The 23,614-nt window shown below is 35.4% G+C and overlaps 1 protein-coding gene across 3 annotated transcripts in view; it reads right to left on the bottom strand.

Moving 5' to 3' along the window:
* Nucleotides 1-2,094: 2,094 nt before the first annotated feature.
* The window catches only part of LOC114326714 (serine-rich adhesin for platelets), a 166,164-nt gene continuing 144,644 nt past the window's right edge, over nt 2,095-23,614 (bottom strand). For all 3 annotated transcript variants that reach the window (XM_050651131.1, XM_050651132.1, XM_050651133.1), the window contains exons 3-10: nt 19,474-21,833; nt 16,588-16,752; nt 15,108-15,347; nt 12,265-12,402; nt 10,554-10,682; nt 6,862-7,005; nt 5,975-6,205; nt 2,095-3,049 (exon numbers count right to left, since the gene is read on the bottom strand). In XM_050651131.1, coding sequence (XP_050507088.1) covers nt 2,996-3,049; nt 5,975-6,205; nt 6,862-7,005; nt 10,554-10,682; nt 12,265-12,402; nt 15,108-15,347; nt 16,588-16,752; nt 19,474-21,833 — 3,461 coding nt within the window. In that variant the 3' untranslated portion in view covers nt 2,095-2,995. The remainder of the gene's footprint in view (nt 3,050-5,974; nt 6,206-6,861; nt 7,006-10,553; nt 10,683-12,264; nt 12,403-15,107; nt 15,348-16,587; nt 16,753-19,473; nt 21,834-23,614) is intronic.

The following is a 23,614-nucleotide window of genomic DNA, read 5'->3' as shown; positions in this document are numbered from 1 at the left end:
ACTGCGTATACACTGTACGTATTGTGTAAATATTGAGATTTCGTAGAGTATTTTAATAAATGTTACATTGAAACTTACGATGTCGTATTTTATTTAATTTTTTTACAGCTCAAGATTAGTACATTGATGTCTTATCGTAGCATTCTTGCTAATTTGTTATTGTTGTGTTATGTTTTGTTAATTATTGTTCCTTTGAGTATTTTTTGGTCAAAATACCTGGCGCCCTATATTTTCGTTTGAGTATTAAGTATTTCGTTTCCTTAGAGTCCATGAGTCAAACCATCAGTTAATGTTATCTATTTATCTTTTGTCTATCGTCGTTCCATTAGCCCTATTCGCATACCATTATTTATTCATTTAACATCTATCATTGTAACAGAAGCCCAACCCAAAGAACCATGCCCACATCTCTTCCGACTGAGCAACGTGGTCTTTGTTTCGTCAATGTAAACGATTGGACCTTTCCATCTTCGGTCATTCCTTATTCCATCTAAGGATAATATCGTCCTGATCCTTCTGGTTCAGCCTTCATGACCTCTTGTCCATCTGATCGTTATACAGTTAATTAAATCAATGTAGTCATTGGCATTAAAGTTAAGCTTCGGGACAACAAACTTCCTTAATTTATGAGTTCCGATCTTGCCTTCAAAAGTCGCCGCAGACCTAGCTCCCTTATGTGTTTTCTTGTCACATAACATGGAGAGAAGCACATTTTCTGGGTGAGAGAAGTAACCATTCCTTTGAATTACTGGATCAATTATTTGGAGATGTTCCTTACAAAAAAAGATAACGTGAAAATTTGTTGAGTCTCCATAGATGTTTTGATCCATTTACACAAAATGGTTTCAGTTTGATATGAAACCAGACTATGGCATACACCTTCATCAAATACATAGTTGAAGGATTCTCTGTTGCAACATATATCCGAAGAAGGCGATTGGCCAACGTAAGTCATCGTGAATGATTTAATTTCCCACGAGTTTTAAAGAAAGATCAGAAGGACATACACCACTGGAGATTGCTTTGCATATTTCAAGTAGATATTTTTTATCTGTGCTTAGATCATCCTTAATATCTAGAATAGAGAGGTTGTTTTGTATGGGAGCGAAATTAACCACAGGAAGCTGGTTACAGATTTCAAGTTGTTTTCCTAAAAGCCCTCCAAATTCATTAGGGCCTTAGTTTTTCCATCTAATGTGCAAATCAAATGACGCAAAAGCAATTCATTGGTATAGAACAAACAAATCAGCAACTGCAGCGGGTTATTTAGGTTTTTTTCTATTAAAGAAATTACACCATTTTATAACACCGGTGTTAGTGGCAGTTCCATCACATCCGGCAGCTGTTATATTGGAAATGCTCAAAGGATTGTCACCTTGAAAATGCTCCATTACCCTATATTTTATAGCTTCGCCTGTTCCGGAAGCAGGAGTTATAATATGCCCTAGGAAGGTTGATACAGGTTCCTCTACTATTGAAATGTGCTCTTCTACTATAGTTAGAATATTAAGTTATATTAAGGAATGAAATAAATATTTACTATTAAACATTTCTTAAATGTGGAATTCAAGTTCAAAATTTGCCAGTTTTAGTAAAAATAAAGATTTGATTGTTGTAAGTTAAAACTAAAATTATCTTGAAAGAGTGGTTTTAGAGTGTGTATTTATCATTTAAAATTGGAATTAAGACATCACAATAGCTATTTTTTACCAAACCAAAATCATCAAAATTCGCAAAATTTAACTAAAAATTCAACTTTCAACCCTTTTGCGGCACCTCTAAAAATATTTTGTTTGGGAAAATATTTTATTTGTGTCTTATCAATGACTATAGGCAACTTTCTATCACTATTACACATTGGAATTATAAAAACATTTTTTTCGTTCCACCCCTGTCCCAGCCATGACATTCTTTAACTTTTCACAAAACTTACAATATCATAAACCTGCATTCAATTCATTAACTTTATCGTTTCTCCTGATTATCCATTCTCCATGTGACGTCTTCCTCTTGCACCGGGCCATATAAGTATTTTTCTCAGTATTTTTTTCTCATATATTTGTTTGGTCTTCGAATAAATAAAAAAAGCAGTGCTTATTTCGATATTTTTATAAATTGAAATAGAGAGCTCAATATTTAACAAAAACTTACGTACCTAATAGAAACATAGTTCATCTCAAAAATATTTGTGAACATGTACACTAAATACACAATACTTGTTATTTACAATGTTTTATATATTTCCATCAAAATACATTCACTAAATCTACAATAATATACAAATAACAATTTTCACTAGGTATCACAAAAATAGATTAACAATTATAGCAAGAAGAAATATAAGTCAGTTATGTCTCTATGGAATTTGGAAGTTTCATGGTCAATCCCATATCCACACATTCAATTCAACTGAAGTTATAGGGGAGAGTTGCACAATCCACACAAAATTGATGATGAGGATAGAAGAAGAGGAAAAACAGCTGTGCTAACTTCGACATCTTGTAAAGAAGAACTCGAGAAATGTATAGAGAAAAAGCCCATTAAAAAAAAGAAGCTCCAATTAAACTTGAAAGAAAACCAAAAAGCAGAAAATGCCAGAGTAAAATACAAAAATAATAAATGTTAATTGTCACTAAAAAAGAAAAGATAAGAAAAGAAATAAGGAAAAGAGACAACAGCCCAGAAGAAGAAGAGGACAATGAGGCAAGTTACATTTATTGCACAGAGTTATACCACAGTGTTATACTCTAATCTTAAGACTGAGACATTTGCGTTATGCGCCAGTATTGCCCTACAAAAATCATAAACCTAATTAATACGATTTTCCTAACTTTTCTAGAAATCGATAAATGGAAGCCATAGTACTAGCAGTACAAGCAAAATATCTTTCTTCAACAAGATACAAAGTTGCATTTTTGAACTTAAACCAATTATATTTTTACATGTAGAGATCAAACTGACTCAAATTATCTTCTTTAACATATACATTACAGTATTACAAGGACTCCAAGGCTCCACCCGTCAGCTTCGTTGCATATAGACTGACCACCTAAAAAAAATTAAAATATAAGATTAACTTATTGTATTAAAAATAATAAATTATTTTGTAAAATATAGATACATCGAACATAGCGCCATCTATGCGAAAATTACCATACTATACTTTCTTATTAGTCAATTTCTAACTCCAAGCAGTAAATTTCTTTAACAGATGGCACTAATCTAAGAAGCCATAATATTTAGTCTTTAAAATTATTCTTGATTTACTAAAACCTTTATAAATGTTGAAACAAATAAGACATCTACAAGAATTTACTATCAAATACTAAAAATATTTAAATCTTATTTCTATGTCTTGTTTAGGGTGTGTAGAGAAAACTAAATGTCACCAACCAAGTGATATTTTTAATATCACTGGTCATCTATTCATTATTCTTTCAATGTACCTACATCCTATCTATATTATGGGACAGTGTCGACTGCATAAAGACAAAGACAGCCCTAAACACTTTCTAATCTAAGACCGAAACTGAAAAGAGCAAATTAGCATATCTAATTGCCGAACAAATTCCAAATCCTACAACTTTGAAATCCACTACAGTAGTTCATAACTTTTCTGATAGGTACCCCTATTTCTACCATTGCCACTCAAACTTTAGCATACGATTTCAATTAATTTGTTACCCCAAGTCACATTAAAATTGAAACAATAAATTAGGTTGGTAGGTAGGTAGGTCAAACTGAAGAAGCCTTCTCCAATTTACCTACCGAGGATGCTGGAATAGCTAGACAAGACATCTCTACAGTTCTTAGAAATTCAATAGCACCCTACTCCAAACTTTGGCTAATCCGAGGAAACTTAAAGAACTTCAGTCAAACCCAACAATCTACTATGCCGTTATTGCTGCTCTTATTGCTTCCTGCCGTTAAAGGAAACGCCACTGTCATCCTAAACACTTCGGCTTATGTTAATATACTCTCAACTCTCAGTGAATCTCCAGGTCTCCAGACTACCAATCAATATATAATAATCCAACATATATCTAGGGAAAACAACAAAAGCCATTATCAATCAAACCGCCCGTCCTGTTAATTTTAAAAAAACTTTAATTCCTCGTGAAAAGTCTTCTGGAATGAGGTACTTACATACTTCGAATATATCTGACCTACCCAAAATTCATAAACCCTATAATTTTCTACGTCCCATTGTCAGCACATACAACCGCCCTAGCCCTACACAACCATTGGCAAAATATTTAGCTTAGCTAAAACTCTCTAACCTCTATAACTACTACAACCTCTCGTCGAAAATTCTTCATCATTCTTCAAAAACTATTTTTATGTTATCGAACTTCTTAAACAATACACTATCTCACTCTCAGATATTCTAGTAAGCTTCGACATCGTTTCAATTTTTACAAATATTCATATAGACGAAACCTTGAATTGAACATTCTGCAAACTAAATACAGCATCCAACAAGACCAATTATCTCTCTTAAAACATTATATGTCCAGCCCTTACTTCACCTTCCAAAATAATTTTTACAGACAAATAAACGGTGCCCAATGGGCTACCCAATCTCTCCAGTAATTCATCAATTCATTATTATCATCAATGGTGCTACGGCTACAACCGTATAAAAAGCCGTGACATTCCCATTACGCCAGTCAGTTATATTCATTGCCAACTGTTGCCAGGTTGCTGCGCCTAGTTTTCTACCACTCTCATCTACACCATCCTTCCAGCTGAGTTTTGGCCTACCCGTATTTCTACTTCCTACTTCCCACAGGTTGTGACATTAGGATTCTACTAGGAGGGTTGTTCTGCTGTGATCTTGTTAGATGTCCTGTCCATCTTAGTTTTCCTATTTTTATAAGAGATACTACGTCTTTACCACTAAACATATTATGTTTGTACGTCCTCCTTCGAACACCATTTTCACAGATACCACCGAATATGCCTTTCAGGATCCTTCGTTCAAATATAAGCATAAGGTTTTCATCTGCCTTGGAGATGATCCAGGGCAGTAATTACCAATATCTTTATGGAAGTCTTCGAGGCCCTAGCGCTATCCAAACCCACATATTCGCTACGATATGTTCACAGTACATTGGTCTTTTATCCTCACGGCAGTATATCCACTGAGCTCTCTTCTATAAAACAATTTAAACAAGCCCTCGTCCAAAATGGTTACCTCGATAATCACATCAATAGGACATCCACAGGTATCACTCTCCTCAATCTCAATTCAATGACCCAGACGCTCATCATACGAAAGTTTTTCCTTACATCGAATGTGTCACCAAAGAATATATTATACTCTCCTAGAGGAAGAATTTGAATGGAACAGATGGTCAAGTTTATTTGTCCCTTGAAAATACCGTGGTCATTGTCAGGCCACATGCACCTACTCAGTTGGTGCACAAAATCCTATGCTGAAACGTTACAGGGCAGTACCCTTCTATAAGGTCTATATTCTTTGGTTTCACTGACCAAATCGACAAAATCCTCAAATCAAGAGGAATAAGACAATATTTACCTCCCAACATAAATTTGTATATCTTTTCCGATTAGTCAAAGACAATATTCCAAATAAACAATACGGTGTTTATAAAATTCCTTGTGTAGACTGTCCCCGATCTTACATAGGCCAAGCCAATCGAAGAATCCAAAAAAGGATCTATGAACATACCATTTCTGATTCCAATTCCGATTCAATTTCAGCTCTAAATCAACACCATCTTCATACAGAACACAAAATTGGTTTTGAAAACACTAGAATAATAGCTTCTCATCCGTTTCTATAAAGAAAGAATTATCCAAAAAGCCATAGAATTTTCCGAGAAGAATCTTTAGGCCCAAGTTAGGGCTCAAATACTATACAAAATCCAAACAGAATATTGCTCAGAGATTATCTTGGATAATTAGATGCGGCACAACATGGTACCAGAAAGACCTATCAAATACTTACCCTATAGATAAACGTATACTGTTCCTTGGTCTGCACAGCGCTAGCCCGGTCCCTCCTTATCCTATACACTATTTTGGGGATATCTACAAGCCTCGTCTGCTCAAACTCCCTAATTGCTATATCACATGCAATCACCACTCCTGTCCTGCCCGTTCCTGGGCTACAGTGAACCACCACAGGATTCACTTCAAGCTTTGGTGGACCGTTGGTGTTGCCATTAGCAGCAGCGGTCTAAAAACAAAAGAAAAGATTATCTAAAGTAAAAGCCAGAGTTAGAATGCAGTGTTAGTCTTAAGACGCGCATGGATGCCGCTCATGTCGGCAGTGGTGTACAACCTCACTCATATACCTGTAGATACTCATTTTGGTTCTTTTGTCTAATAATTTCGATGCCATCAATATTAATCTTTTATTAGCATAGTATGATATGTAGGCACTATTCCCACTGAAAATACGTGCATTACTAAGAGAGTACACAAGAGCGAAAAAACGTCTTTTCATTTCAAGGGGAGAAGCCAGAGAGAGCTACCTATTTGCGAGTTAAGTGGAGGTCAAACAGTCCAGAGAGAGAATTTTCGTTTGCAGTGTCTAAGAAAATGTCTATACTTTGGTACGGATAAAACTAATGCCTAGGTATTATTAATCAGGGTTGACTGAAATAATAATTTAAGGATGTAAAGGTGAAAGGAGGGTCGAAATCATCGAAATGATACAGTGAAAAATAGAATATTATTTTTCGCAAGAGAAAAATTTAACAAAATTTAAAACTGCAAAGTATGTATTCTAGTTGGCAAAATAAGTATATGGGTTTAGATCGAACAGGTTAAACAAAACCGATAAAAACTCTATTAAACAAATACTCATTATGTAGTATTACTAATACGTACCTTATCCAAAGTTGATGATTTCATATAGCTTCTAGCTTCTATAAGAAAAGCTATCAGAGAATTTTCTTCCGATGGTACTCCTTTCTCTGGCCAACCTAAATACCAAAAATGGGTAACCTCTCTCCAACTGTTAGAAACCATATTCTACAAACACAAAACTATTACTATCAGCATCAATATTTTAAATATGTAATGTGTGGGATAAAAATAGATGTCAGATGACAAATAGATGACAAAAGTAAATGTTCAAAAGACCAAATGTATGCGTTGCACTAGGTCAAGCAACCCGACACCTACAAGAATAATAAAAAGAAGAAGACCTAGAATTGGAAGGTGTCGACACCTTCATATACTTAGGCTCGCTGCTAACTAAAGATAACAATGTCAGTGAAGAAATTTAAAAAATAATAGTGCTCGCCAATAACTGTTACTATGGCTTAAGAAGACAGATGGCCTCAAAAATACCTAGAAAAATTAAATTGTATATATATATCAATCGGTTTTAAAACGTCTTGCGACGTTGTCCGATGCCTAATTTCCATGACACTCTATCATCCCATTGGCCCTCTCTAAGATCTCTTGCGCTCATCGCCTTCGTTACTCCCTCTCTCCAAGATTTCTTGGGTCTTCCTCTCTTTCTGCGGTTTGGTGGTACCCATTGCATAATTATTTTAGGGAGTCTTGAGTTATCCATCCTCTGGACGTGTCCGTACCATATCAGCTGTTTTCTTTCTATGTCTGTTGTTAGAGAGCCGTTAATCCCCATTCGCTGTCTTATCTCATCATTACGTATTCTCTCTCTGCGTGACACTCCTACTGATCTTCTAAAAGCGTCCATTTCTACTGCCTCCAGTTTTCTTCTGTTGTTTTCGGTTATCCGCCAAGTTTCTGCTCCGTACAATAGACTGCTTTTAATAAGAGATTCGTAGATATTGTGTTTTCTTCTTTTTCCTATTTCATGATTCCACAGTACGCTGTTTAGACAACCTATTGTTTTTCTGAATTGTGTTATTCTTCTCTTTATTTCTTCATCATCTTTCCCCGTTGTGTCAAAAACGATTCCTAGATATGTGTAATGGTCGCAGGGCATGATGATTTCATTATTTTCTAATGTGATGTTCGATAGTTCGGTACCTATTGGCAGGTATTTTGTTTTTTCTGTATTAATTTCTAGTCCCCACTTTCTATATTCTTCTTGTAATTTCCTTGCCATGTACTCTAAATCATCTTTATCGTTTGCTATAATAACCTGGTCATCAGCAAACTGCAATGTATATAAGCAAATCTCTCCAAGGTCTACGCCCATGCCTCTGCATTTTCGTTTCCACTCTTTCAATGCTTTTGCAACATATATTTTAAATAAGGTCGGTGATACACAACACCCCTGACGTAGACCTTTATTAACCAGGAAGCTTTGCGATAATCTGTTTCCAGTTTTTATTTGTGATATTGACCCTTCATACAAATTTCTTAAGGCTTTTATTAAGGTGACACTAATATTCGTCTGTCGTAACACGTTCCAGAGTTTGTTTACAGGAACTGTATCGTACGCCTTCTGCAAGTCAATAAACATGAGGTGGGTTTCTTGATTTGTGCTTAATTTTTTTTCTATTAGTTGTTTGAGGCAGAAGATATTATCAGTACAGCTTCTTCCTGTTTGAAAACCGGATTGTTCTTCTTCCTCTTGGTCTTTGTACTCCTTCTCAATGCGGTCTCTAATTATTCGTCCATACAAACGGCTGAATGTACTAGTCACTGATATCCCTCTATAGTTTTCACATTTAAGCTTATCTCCTTTCTTATAGATCGACGAAATATAAGCAATTTTCCACTCGTCGGGTACGGGAGAACCATTTATAAATTGATTTATGCACCAAGTGACGGTTTCAAACAATTTTTGTGATCCACATTTTATTAGTTCGGCTGGGATATCCCCTGGTCCTGGAGACCTACCGTTTTTCAGTTCTTTTATAGCTTTTCTAATTTCTGTCACTTGTATTGTTATGTCTTCTCCTTCAATGTTAACCTCTGTTGGTGATTGAGTTCAGTATTCGTCCCTATTTTCTGTCAGTAGTTCCCCATAGTACTTTTCCCATTTTTGTGTGGATATTAATTGCATGTTTGTGCTCTTCCTCTCGTTAGTTCTTATTTTATTGAGGAACTTCCATGTTTCTGTACATTTTCTGCCTCCCAGGTAGGTATTAATTTCCTGGCACTTCTTATCCCACATTTCTCTTTTTGCTTTTACTGTTGTTCTTCTTGTTATTCTTTTGAGTTCCAGGTATTCATCTCTATCTTTTTGTTGTTTACTGCTCAGCCATCTGATATACGCTTGCTTTTTCTCTTCTACGAGTGCTTCTATTTCTTTGTTCCACCATAGTTTTTCACTTTGTCTTTGAGTGTTAAAGCCGAGTGCTTCTTCTGCAGCTTTTTTAACGCTAACGACTACGTTTCTATATACCTCCTCTACTGTTGATGTTTCAGTTATATTCATTAGTTTGCCATCCAGTCTTTGTTGATATAGTATTCTTGTACTCTCTTGGGTCAAACTATCCAAATTATAACTTCTTTTTTCCAAAGTTTCTTCTTGTTGGGGTTGACAATTTGTTTGATTATGTGTTATTTTATATCTAAATGGACAGGTTACTTTTGATTTTACGACGTAATGATCTGAACCACATGTTATTCCTCTGTATGCTCTTGTGTCCTGTACTTGCATATTAGTATTTTGTTTTATGATGACATAGTCTATAATTGACTTTAAATTTCTTGTAGTTTGGGTCCAGGTGTACTTGTGTACATCTCTATGTTTAAAAAATCCATTGGTTATTTTTAATTGATGGTTTTCACATATTTCAATTAGCCTCTCACCATTATCATTCTGGTTTATTTCTCCGTAGGGACCTACCACCTTATTATCTACTTTACGACCTACTCTACTGTTCAGGTCTCCCATAACTATCAATTCTCTTATATTTCCAATTTTCGTAATTTCGTCGTTAACTTTAGCAAAGAACTCATCTTTGTTTGTGTAAGGTTCATCATCACTGATTGCATAAATCCCAAGTATCGTAATAGGTGTTTCTTTTAGCGTTATGTTTACTCTTATTATATTTTCGTCTATTGCTTCAAAGTCAGTGATTTTATGTTTATAAAATTAAACTGACTGTCTACAAAACACTAAAAAGACCAGTGCTAACTATGCTTCAGAAATTTGGTCACTTACACAGGATGACCAAGAATTGCTCAAACATTTTGAGCGAAAAATCCTAAGAAGAATATATGGAGAGGGTAAAAGAACAATGTTTGTGGCGCAGGCGTTACAACTTTGAGTTGTAAATTGTATAGAAGTTTTGGAGAACCTGACGTTGTAAATTCATTAAGATATTAAGGTAGCACGTCTTAGATGGATAGGGCATGTAATCAGGCGAAGGGAAATATGCCATAGCCAGATAAGTTTTTGACCGAAGAGGGCCGATAGGACAACGAGCAAGAGGAAACCCGAGACTTAGGTACCAAGACAACTTAAAGAATTATTTAAAATCTATTGGAAAAGAGTTGCCAGAGAAGGGGCGAATGGAGGATTGGTCTGAAGAAGGCTTTGGCTCTTAAAGAGCTGTAACGCCACTAATGATGATGAATGTGTTTGACAAACATTTTGTAGGATCACGAAGTGTGTCAAGATGACTTACTTTTAACTGGAGATTGGATATTATGTATTTATCCTTAACATCCCGTTTTTTTAAAGTGACTTGGAAATCTCCGAACAGTCTGTTACAGTCCAGAACTTCTGAAGGTGGTAGATAATCCACACATTTTTCCTAAAACAAAAAAAAATGAATGTGTGTGTACTTTGTACGCACGTAAGAAGTTATACTTCTATTATAATATAATTTCAACGAAATAAATATACCTACTTAACAGTTACAATACAAAAAATTAACAATAATTACCAAAATTTAACCAAAACTTAACAGTGCCAAATATTTAAAAAAAAAACGAAAAAAGTATGAATCGTCCAGGAATTGAACCCGCAACCTTGCGAATTCTCAATCTCTGGTCCAATGCTCTACCAACAAGACCATCAAGGCACATACTATTAACGTGTCAGATATACATATTTACACATCACGGTGACAAGTGAAATATAAAAATAGATGTTTTATTATTTTACGCCGAAGGAAGACAAATCCAAAGACACAAAATTATAATACAAAACCTTTTAAACCACATTTTTCAAATTGCGCAAGTTGTATTATTAATATTAATGTTAATAAATGAAATATAAATATTTTGACGTTTCACAATTTGACAATATCATAACAAAATTTGATCTACTATTTTTAAAACCCTTACCAGTGTAAGATTCTTTAGCTTTGAATAAGCGAGATCGTAGATCGTCCCGGTTGATTGTTGTTATCCACAGTTCTCATTAATGTTAATAAATGAAATATAAATATTTTGACGTTTCACAATTTGACAATATCATAACGAAATTTGATCTACTATTTTTAAAACACTTACCAGTGTAAGATTCTTTAGCTTTGAATAAGCGAGCGAGATCGTAGATCGTCCCGGTTGATTGTTGTTAACCACAGTTCTCTACGGCCTCGAGCTAATAGGTTTTTTATCAGTAATTTTGCGGCACTCATACTAGTCACAGTTTGATGGGCTTTCACATTGACATGCAACAATCATCTCTTCTATGTTAATAAGTCCAAAAATATAATATGAAAACTATTTAAAAAGGCAGTATAACTATTAACTAACTTTTTGTTTGTTGTTTCTCTTCCTACAAATTTTAAAACGCAACAACCATACACCATACATAACCAAACCACAGTCCCACAGCTGTGATACAGCTGCCATATTGGATAATTTTTGTCATGTCATTTGAACATCCAATCAGAACAAAGTTGTAATGCGACTGCGCCGGGATCAAAGGTTTTAATCCTATTAAAATTCACCCTCATATGCGCGTAAAGAAGTATAACTTCAAAAAACAATGCACAAAATGTGAAAATACTTTATTTTTTTATTTTGCTTAAATGCCTCGAAAACTAAGGTCACTGACATGGTACAGTGGATTTCGCAATCAGATTATGGTGTAATGTGTAGTGTGTGTGTTGAGTAAATGTCTTGTTACTTAGTAAAGTCGACTTCATTGTCGTTACAAAGAGACGCTAATAATTGTATCCAAACATTTGCAATCCCTCAGGTGAGTATGGATCCCACAAAGATAGAAATTATTTTTATTTATTAACGTTTAATAAAGAGAAATTGCCTATTCAGCTGGGATTCGAACTCACAACCCTTGGATCCAAAATTGGACTCTCTTACCAGTCTTACCACTGATAGGGTGAAATATTTTATTTAAATGAAGAGTTGTATGAAAGTTCTTACCACTCCATTTTCGAAGAGATGTGTGATCATTAGGATAACTTTGGTTTGCTGTTCCCAAATCATTCTCCAAAAATCATCTACTGTGTTCTGCAAGGGGCCTTGGCAAGCTATATAGTAACCTTTTGTGTTCTTCGGACCCTAAATCAGACAAAGTATTTAGTATATAAAATAAAATTAACAACAATTTATAGATAATTAAAAAGTAATATTCCTTTACCAAAAATTTTATGTAATACATTTCTTTGCATGGGCGACGCCAGGATAATTTTCAGGGGGGTGCATCTGAACTTCAGCGGGTGCATCTCTATACATTCTATTACCAACTATTACCCAATATAAAATATAGAACAATACATTGTCATGTATAGCTATGTAGGTACTTTTTTCCGGACATGAGAGTGCAGTTTCACCCCCTTGCAAACCGCTGCTGGACCCATACTTCTTTGTATACAAAACTCTTCTTAAATGGTTGATAAAAAACTGAGACATTCACACAAATAGATTCGTTTATTTTAATGACTCAAAGCATGTATAAAATTTAAATGTTTATCTTTGAATGTCTATGTCGACACCACAATGAATGAATAGCCTACACAAAGAACCCTTATCGCCAAACCGGCCGCAAATCAAAAAAATAGATTTCGTGGTTAGGTTTATAATGCACAATGCAAATACATAAAGCCAAAACATATCCAAAATAGCAATTTGGCATTATACAGTGCGGGTAGCTAATCACATGAATATTACATCCAAATTTTTGCATAAGCCATCACCATGAAAGGCTGGGTCTTCAACGATTAAAATTAATTAGCATTAACATATATTACCACTAATAAGTAAAATAACATTATATATAATATTATATAGTGTAATCAAATACTCAGTAATAATTCGGCACCATAATAAGAGCATGCATCTTCAACAGGATGGAGGACTTCTTCAAGAAAATCCTCTCTTGGCATGAAAGTTGGTGTAGTTGAATCCTGGCCTTGAACTAAGATATGTGCAGAGAATTGGAAGCATTTGAGAAGAGGCTGTATTCTAGAATACTTAAAATCCCGTGTACTGACTGAATCACAAATGCGGAGGTCCTCAGAAGAATGAAAAAGAACTGAGAAGTACTGACCATTGGCTGTAATATCGACAGAATCAAGTTTTGAGATACTTTACTTTATCATGTTCGGATATGTCATTTATATAATTTCGGCCCAGTGTAGGAATACGTAGGTTTCATCTTTGTTGGTGAGCCACAAATCTTCGAGGGTGCACCGATGAAGACAGTTTCTTCATGTCTGCAAGTAAGAAGATGATGTTCCATATTCTGTATTTCTCCACAGTCACAGTTCACATCATCTTATAGACCTGGATCCCGCGTAAGAAAGAAAAGTTGATTAATAGCAAGCTGAAAATTTGTTAATAGCTTAACGGTGTCTAGTCGGACAAACATTGATGCACGGGAACACTGGAATAGGGGAAGTTTTAACGGTGGAGCATGATAAACGTGTCGTCCTGACAAGTTTATGATGGTGAAAAATAGCAAGTTGTTTTTAAGTTTATTCAATAGTCAACGTTATATAATATATGAAAAAATGTTTGTCCGACAAAAAGGTTGGGCATTTTAACGAGTCCGACAAGTAGAACATGTCACATCACAGGAACTATGTTGGTGATGAATAGCAGTCTGATTTTTGCATGAGAGTTTAATGAAATGTTAAAAAAGCAATTGGAAGTTCTGTCGGACAAAATTAATGGGAAATTTTCCTAGTCGGACATTCTAAACATGTAAGACAAAAATGTTGGTGATGAATAGCAAGCTAATTTTGATTTGTTTATGTACAAATTATATTTTGTAACGCAAAAAGTTATATGCCGGACAAAAAGTTTGGGCAAATCGAAGGAAATAAATAAAAAACATTTTTTCAGAATGACTTAGTCACATATTGATAAAGTATTTTAGTTGTATATTATTATTTATATTCACATATTTGCATGTGCATATATATACATGCACACTCCAAAAACAGTGATGTAAGTATCAATGCAGGTATTTAGTCGCCTTCGTGGTGTTCGAGCTTTGTATAGGGCATGGCATGCCCCTCGTCCGCCATTTTTTAATTTTCTCTATGTGCTCTGCTCTCTATGTTTTGAGATAAATGGGTTTAACATTTTCATTGCTAAGGAAAATGCATAAAAATGCATTAGTTTGCTTAAACGAAGATTTCAAATTGATACCTTCTTGTAAAAAGTCATTCTTTGTAAAAGGTCATTAATGTAATAATGTGTGTATAATTTCGATTTTATTTTTTTAAATTCATCTTTGAAATGCCAGATTTGAAAAAAGTTTTGAGTTATGCCACGATTACAGCAAGACATTTTTTTCATTAAATAGACTAACTAGGGATTATAAAAACTAGTAACAGCAAAAATTAGAAAATCCAAATTAAACTTTATTAAAAAATAAGATTAGAAAATAGAAAACACTAGTGACACTCGAAAAGTGCCACTAGAGAAAGCCAAAGATTTATGCAACACTGACGCAACTCAAAATGTGACACTGTTGGTGACAAGAACGTGCCCTGATTCTATTGAGCGTTGGATGCAAACTGAGTACATAGTATAAGTGGGACTAATATAAGTAGTAGTATAATATTTGGGACTAATCACATAATACAATAGCGACACTTCTGTCATCTTACGGCTTAATATTGAGTTATGAGTTGTGCCGGTATTGATGTTGAAAATAATGTGTATTTTAACATTTACACCTATTGCTAGTCCAAAACGCGAGTTTTTTTTGAGTTGTGTCACTGTTGCAGCCCATGAGCGATATATTGGTTACTTACCGTTACATAATTGGCATTGATGTAGTCACTGGTAGGATATCCATCGATTGGTTGTAAGTAGACTCTTGTCTCTGGAAGCGGGATCACGTTGGCGTATCTATTTTTGGTCTCGCATCCATCCGGTAGTTCGCTTATTTTCGCTGTGATTTGAGGTATTTCAGAGAATTCTGCTTTGATATCATCAGCGTTTGTAGCAAATTTCGCCAACGCTGGGAAATTCAATGGATGGGTAACGCCAGCCTGAAAATAAAAAAAAATCCATAAGAGAATTTACAAGCTATCTGAAAGTCAAATTTCCCCCAGGCAGTTCGGGTTCATAAAAGCTGTTGGTACGAGAGAGGCTTTGTTTTCAGTACGTCTTGTTTTAGAGATGCAGATATGTCAATTGTAACTTGGTAATCGAGGTCCAGGAAGAAGAAGAAGAACATCCTGGTTAAAGAACCTCAGAACCTGGTCCAACCCAACATCTCTGTAGCTTCTCCACGCTGCTGCAGATGAGATAAAGATTGCCATGATGATCGCCAACATTCGTCACTGACAGGTACACCAAAAAGAAGAATATGAACAAGGAAGGGAACTTCAATATAAATGTGGGTGTTCCGCAGGACTCTGTCTTGGAACCTATCTTGTGGAACTTACAATATGAAAGGCTGCTACGTCTGTAGGATCCGCAGTCCAGCTTATGGACTACTACGACAATAGGGTAGTTAAGGCCTAGGCTACAACGGAAGAGGAATTGAAAAAGAGAAAGTAAAGAAAGTGTTTGAACAACGTGGTTGAATAAGAGAGACTGGATCTGGCCCCACAAGGAAAACAGTTCGGTAAAACTAAGAGATTTAGAGATCGACGTAAACGGGGTACAAGTTTGATTAAATTTACAGCGGAACCTCAGGATGGTCGCAAAAGTTAAGGGAGTCAAGTCAGGAGGAGTAAGTGCATTGATGGAGGTTTTTAAATTGAGAAATATTCCTAAAAAAGCGGAGGAATTAAGATAAGACTCTTCTCAACTTTTGTTGTGGCTACCGTAATGTGGCAATTGATGTGATGGTAGTGCTGACCAAGATGCCACCAATAGATCTGATGGCCGAAGAAAGGGTGTCTAATTGAAGACAAAAAGGAACACAGCGAAGATAACAGAGGGGGAAAATGTAGAATGAGTGGCAGCGGAAGTGGACTAAAAAGAGAAAGGAAAGACTGACTGAACGGTTTCAACCGTTGTCAACCGCACAGGAAACTAAATTATCATCTGACTCAGGAAAGTGTTCAGGGAACATGGTTGTTTCAGCTACTATCTAACACGGATTTGCAACAGGAAGAATGACGTGGCTGTACACTTTCAATCAGAGAACAGAGAACGAAGATACTCGGAGCATATTGATGAACATCACTACCATCAGCAGATCTAATGTCCTAATTACTTAAAAAATGGTCTATATACAAATCTCCATCTCATATTGGTAAATATCGATTATATACTTACTGGATCATCGAAAGCTGGATTTCCGTATGATCTCTTCGACTGTCTTTCAGCTTTCCTTCTTTGGCTATTAAAACTGGAAACATTATCCACATTGTAATGGTCCAAGCTTACTGGTCTGCATCTTTGTTTATAGTTGAACCGTTTTTGTCTCTTCCTCATAATATACTAAAACAAGACAATAAACAATAAATATAAATATAATATAACCCATAATTTTAGATCAAGAAATTCGTATGTTGTTCGTCAGAAATTCCTGGTCATTACAAAAGATCAAAAAGACAACGAGACACTCCATATTAATAATATCCAGATCGAAAGGGTAGACAAATAAAATATCTAGTAACATTGGTTATCTAGTAACTACGTAGAAGAGAATGAAGTAGGTAATGGAGTAGAAGCTCCAACTATAGAGGAAGTTCTCGAAGCTATTAAGGCCCAGAAAAACAATAAAGCTCCGGGAGTTGACGAAATACCAGCAGAACTAAATACGGTAGGTGGCGACCACCTAGCAAGTCAGATCCACGCGCTCATCAAAGACATATGGCAAGAAGAGAAAATACCCGACGACTGGAAGAAAAGTATAGTATGCCCGATCTATAAAAAAGAAGACAAACTCCAGTGCAAAAACTACCGTGGAATCTCTCTACTATGTACAGCATAATATAAAGTCCTCACGTATATTATAAACCAGCGGCTCCAACCACTAGCAGAAAATATTATTGGAGAGTATCAGACGGGCTTCCGACGGGGAAGATCGACACTGGATCAAATATTTACAGTCAAACAGATCTTGAGCAAATCATGGGAACACGATATCGATGTTCACAACGTGTTTGTAGACTTCAAACAGGCATACGACTCAGTCAAAAGGAACAAACTATACTATATATTGGCTGAATTAGCAATACCACACAAGCTAATAAGACTCATTAAAGCCGCAATGGATGAAACTCCGGCATGTGTACGAATACAAAACCACCGGACAGACTTTTTCAAAATTTCGCAGGGACTAAAGCAGGGAGATGGGCTGGCCCCAACATTATTTAACCTGGCACTGGAGTATGCGGTTAGCCTAACCGGGTTAGGCAAATGCAAACTGGACGAGGAAACCTACTACTGACCAACCGAACATCAACAGGAGCACAGGAAATATACGCAGAGTTAAAAACACAAACAAAAATGATAGGTCTGGAAATTAACACAGAAAAAACAAAAATAATGACTGAGACGAGAAGAAATATAGTATCACAAAACATTATACATGAAGATGACATTGAAACGGTTGAAAAGTTTACATACCTGGGAGTAGAAATATATGCCGACGGATCAGAAGACGGAGAAATACGGAAGAGAATAACGCAGGCAAACAGAGCTTATTTTGCCATCTCCCATATATAATAGCAAAAAAACAACGTCCGAAAAACTGTAGCGATTATAGAATGATAAGCCTTATGAACCACACTTTAAAAATCTTTCTACGTATCATCCACAGTAGAATCAGAGATAAATGTGAAGAAGACGAGGATGAAACACAATTTGGCTTCAGAAATGGACTGGGAAGCCGGGACGCACTCTTTTCACTAAATGTATTATTGCAGAAATACCGAGATCAAAGGAAAGACGTCTTTGCTGTATTTATTGACTATGAGAAGGCCTTTGATCGAGTATAACATCACAAATTAATTAAAATATTAAAGGATAAAGGAGTTGATAGTCAATATATACGAATCATAGAAAAATTATACTGGCGTCAAATAGCGACAGCTTGCATAAATGGAAAATCAACAGAAATATGCAAAATACAAAGAGGTGTCAGACAGGGTTCTATACTGTCCCCACTGTTATTCAATTTATATTCAGATAGAATATTTAAGGAAGCGCTGCATAATTTGGAATGGGGTGTGAAAGTTAATGGAATTCTGATAAAGACAATCAGATATGCAGACGATACAGTTATTTTAAGTGATGATATGAATGGATTACATCACCTCTTAAATGCCATTGACACAGTGGGAAGAGAGTTTGGCCTAAACATAAACTGTTCCAAATACATGGTATTTAGCCGTTCGGCCCATCAAGATTCACGGTTATATGTTGATGGTCATATAATTCAAAGAGTACCCAGTTTTAAATATCTTGGTTGCCATATTACTGAACAACTAGATCCAGATAAAGAGATGAAATGTAGAATCGAGATAGCCTGCACGACATTTTTAAAAATGAGGTCATTCTTCTGTAATGATAACTTGCAACCTAAACTTCGAAAGCGCATGATTAAATGTTACATTTGGTCAGTCCTCTTGTATGGTGTCGAAGCATGGACATTAAAAATATCCACCATTAATCGTTTGGAGGCCTTTGAAATGTGGCTGCACAGACATACACTGAAAATACCATGGACGGCTATGCTGACAAATGTGGCAGTCCTTACGAGAGCAAATGCTGCCCTCGAGCTGCTTGATAACATCAAATATAGCAAGATGACCTATTTTGGACACGTAGTAAGGGGAGACCGGTATAATATTCTTCAACTTATTATGATGGGTAAAATCGAAGGACGCAGAGGAATTGATAGAAAGCACGCCTCTTGGTTGAAGAATATCCGGGAGTGGACAGGAATAAAGAAAGCAGAACAACTATTTAGAATAGCTCGACACAGAGACAGTTTCGCCATATTAATCGCCAACGTCAAGGGGACTTGATAGGGCACGTTAAAAAGAAGAAGTAAGTACAATAAGAATTGCTATGTTGTTATCCAACATTCGAGAGAAGATGGAACCTTAAAAAGAAGGAATTTTCAGCACAACGTGGGTGCTTCCTAGTTGGACATTGCTGTTCATGGAACATTCCTGCTTATAGTAAATGGTATAAGTGTGATCAACTTACCAAAAGTCCAGCCAACAATATGAGCGATACAGCTCCCACTGTTGATATCACAATAGCTGCAATTTTTCCCGTATTATCATCCCTGCCACTGCTTTCACCATCAGGAGCAGGGGATGAATCAGAAACGTAGTCTTCAGTACTGGAAGTAACAAGAGGAGAAGTGGTCACAGTGGTTCCACCCAAATCATTAGAGTTATTCCTAAATTTGACTGTTGGTGTATAAGACCCAGTCGTGATGGAAGTTGAAGATCTTGTAGTTGAAGTTGTAGTTGGACTAGTAGTAGAAGCGGTTGAAAATAGTGTTGAACTGGTGCTGCTTGAGATCTCTGTTAAAACACTTGGAGGCGTAGGTGAACTGGTAGTTGAAGCAGTCGAAATGGATTTCGTACTAGCGCTTGAGATCTCTGGCAACACAGTTGTAGTAGTCTGCACTGTAGGCACTGTAAACACACTTTTCACTTTTACATAATTTTCAGTAGTCACTGCTTCGAAAACAGTTGTTTCATGTACTGACTCAGTGGATACTTCTGTTGTTCTTTCTGGCTCAGTTTTCATTTCAGTACTTGTATCAGCCAGGGTTTCATGTTGTCCAGTAGTAAGTTTTTCTGTTGTTTTACTTTCATCGAGTATCGTCGTTGAAAATAGTTTATCATCTACACTTGATTCCGTACTTTCCGAAACAGTAGTGTTTTCAAAAATAAACGATTTTGAAACTCTATTGCCATGTTCAGTTGCGGTACTTTCCATATCTTTAGTAGTGGTTTCTTGAGTAGTTTGTTCATCGGTTATAGTCTCTGTAGTAGTTGTTTCCATTTCTATTTTATTTGTCGCTTCTGTGACAACAACAGTTGAAGTATCAATATCTACTTCTGTTGAAAGAACAATGGTAGTTGTTTCGTCTTTGGGTAAGAGTGTTGAGGTAGTTTCAAAAGGTAGAATAGCTTCTTTAGTGGCAGTTTCTGATGTAGTTGTTTCTGTAACAGGAACATCTGTTGAATACAGATCAACATTTGTTGTTACCATTCTTCCTTTATTTGTTGTTGGTTCGCTCATGCGATATGTTGTTTCTTCAATGTTATCTGTAGTAGTGTCTTTAACAATTGTTGATGTTTCTTCAGGAATTTGAACAGTAGTTGATTGAAGTCTAACTTGATCGTCCATAGTGGTTGCTTCTTTAACATTTATATCATCACTTACTGTAGTTTGATCGTAATTGTCTGTTGTGGGTGACTCACGGTATACAGAAGGTTCTTTCTCCAATTTCCCCGTACTTGTTTCAATTTGTTCTCTACTATTTGTAACATTTACTACATGTTCTGTAGTTGTTTTTTGCGAATAGTTAGCCTCTATGGGTATTATTTTATTTTCTTCTACACTTTGTTCTTTTGGGACGATATCGTTCTCGTCTGTCAGTCTTTTTGTAGTTGGATCTTCTGTTGTTAACAAATTTATTGCCTTAATGGTTTCTGATTCAATTTTGTTGCTAAGAATATGGTTGTTATGTGTGGTAGGTGGCTTGGTTAATGCCATAGTTTTTCTTGTAGTAAGGAAGGCTTTTGGAGACGTTGTTTCATGAAAAGAATCTCCCTTTCCTGTATCGTCTTCATCGGACGTTGTAACATTGTACTCGGAAGCAAAATTCAGCGTTTGATGTTTCTCAACTCTAATTTCATTGTGCTCTGAATTATCATCTACGGTATTGTTACGAGAGATCTTAGTCTTTTCTTTGTAATCTATAGAGGAATTGGGGTTATTTCTGACACTACCAAATAATCGATCCATGTGGAGATCATGTTCACGGTCATCTTCTTCCACTTCTTGAGTGATATCCATGTGGTGATCGTCAGAGTGTTCTGGATTATTCTCTTCGTATTCTTGTTCAAGTTTTTGTCTAGCTTCTTCATATTTTGTATCGAAATATTTAGTTCTCGGCGTAGTTAGCTGAAAGTTAAAATCTGAGAAAACTTTGGTAGAAGTTTTACGAATTGAATTATCCAAGAACTTCTGATTATCTGATCCGCTGTATTCGTTATTTTGGACATCTGCAGGAGGGAACTTATTTATATCTATCGCTCTGGAATTATCTTGTCTTCCCTTTCCGTCGTTGTCGCTGCCATGATTCCTTTCTTCTTGGAGAAGAGTTTGGTTTTTGAGAGTATCATCCTCTAAAGGATACTTCGCGTATTTGGAACTATCACCAGAAGCATTTTGAGTATCTTTTCTAACTAAATTTGTTTGGGTATCAGTCTTTGGCAATTTTTCTATTAGATTCTTTGTGCTATCCAATTTCTCTGAAGAAATATCTTGGGTGGCTGTGTTGTTGCTTTCGGAGCGGCATGTTGAACTCAACAAAAGTAATCCTAAAAGAAACAGTTTATTATTAGTACTTTATTTTACTAAAATCCAAAAAAGGTTAGTAGAAATATACATTTTTGTTTTATAAGTAAATGAAATGTTTTCATTTGTAACGGACTCCCCTTGTTGAGTAAATTTACTCCTCCATTTATTTCACGAGTCGTGACGATTTTTATTTTACTATAGAGAAAAATTAATAAAACGTGACTATAAAAGTTTTGCTTCAAAATATGTTTTTATCGCCAAAAAATTCTTATACGCTCTGAGCTTCGCTGGTGTCGCTCTTAGCGGATTACTAATGCAACTTTCACCGGTAATTTTTAAATTTATTATTTAATTGTTATCGCTTAATATTTACAACGCAAAAAAGTAATTAAATTGTTATCGATTTTTTTAAGATTTTGCTAATCATTTTGACCTTCTATTGATGAAATATTAATTTCTTACTTCGGATACTATCGTGTAGATGGCGCCAAGATTAATAGATTAACTTATAATTACATATTACGGAACATTAAAAAAACTTAAATTCAGTATTTAAAACGTAAGTATATTTAAGGTAAAAATATATACCACAGCTTTGACCAACTAATATTTTTTATAATTAATGTTTTTATTTTTAATTTTAAATTAATCACTTTGACATTTATGCCAAATTTCCGGTAAAGGTTTACAGACTTGTCACTACTGGCGCTCGCGAATTTTTAAATATCCCCTCTACGTACGAGCTCACAGAGTATAGGACATTCATATTTGTTGCCAAAACTAAAAATCGAAATCTCATGTTATTGGTTCTGAAGATTAGGCTTTAACATTGTAAATTCTATAGTAACTAAACAATGGAAGCGATAAATTTTATTTATCTCATGAAAATTGTAAAAAATGGCAAAAATCGCGCAACGTTTATTTATTTAACAGCTTTAGAGAAACGGCAATTTACGGCAAAATTCAAAAATTGATTTCACAGAGACTTCACCTTTAAACCGAATTTTTATTTTTGCCAAGAGATCACTCTGGTCAAAAGATATAATTTTTACTGTCGAGTTAATACCAATTTTATTTAGAAAATTGATTTCGCACGCGTAACTGACATTCAAAATCGCCGGTTGCTTCAAGCATTGTTTCTGAGAGAACGGTTTATTCTAGACAAAATATGCTAAATAACATTTTTGTTCAAAATTATCTCAACGGCATTTCTTGCATAAAAGATTTTTTCTACGCCGTAAATATTCTTGGAAAATCGATGTTTCCATTCCCCCCTACGAGGGGGTGTTTTAGGGGAAGCCCGAGAGAAGGAATTACAAACTTTTTTACATCTTGCTAAAAAATTCAGCTAATATAGCCATTGGATATATACAGGGTGTTTCATTAATAATTGGAACTATTTTAACTGTAGATTCCTGGGCTCAAAATATTAAAGTTTAACCCAAATCACCTAGACCGAAAATGCTTCCTAAGGGAGCTAGAGCTCTTTGAACATGGCGTCTTTTAATTTGTATTTTGTTAAATATCTCTGGAACGCTTCTATTTAAAAAAACGAAAACTAGTACGGCTATGGTTCTTCTCAGAGGCTTTTTTCAGTGTGACGCAAGTGACAAAAAAGGCACGTCCGTGATACATACACATGTATAACAGTTATTCCAGTTGTTGATAGATGGCGCTATAATAAAAAAAAGGTTTAAGTTTACCGATTTACTTATTATTTACGTATTACATATCTATACGACCATAATTTTAAGTTCTTCTCAATTTTTCAGTGTGTCATTAATGATGTAATATATGATTT

This window comes from Diabrotica virgifera, chromosome 5 (assembly GCF_917563875.1).
Source record: "Diabrotica virgifera virgifera chromosome 5, PGI_DIABVI_V3a".
Taxonomy (NCBI): domain Eukaryota; kingdom Metazoa; phylum Arthropoda; class Insecta; order Coleoptera; family Chrysomelidae; genus Diabrotica; species Diabrotica virgifera.
The sequence above is the reverse complement of the archived record's forward strand: the minus strand, read 5'-3'. Positions and strand labels throughout refer to the sequence as shown.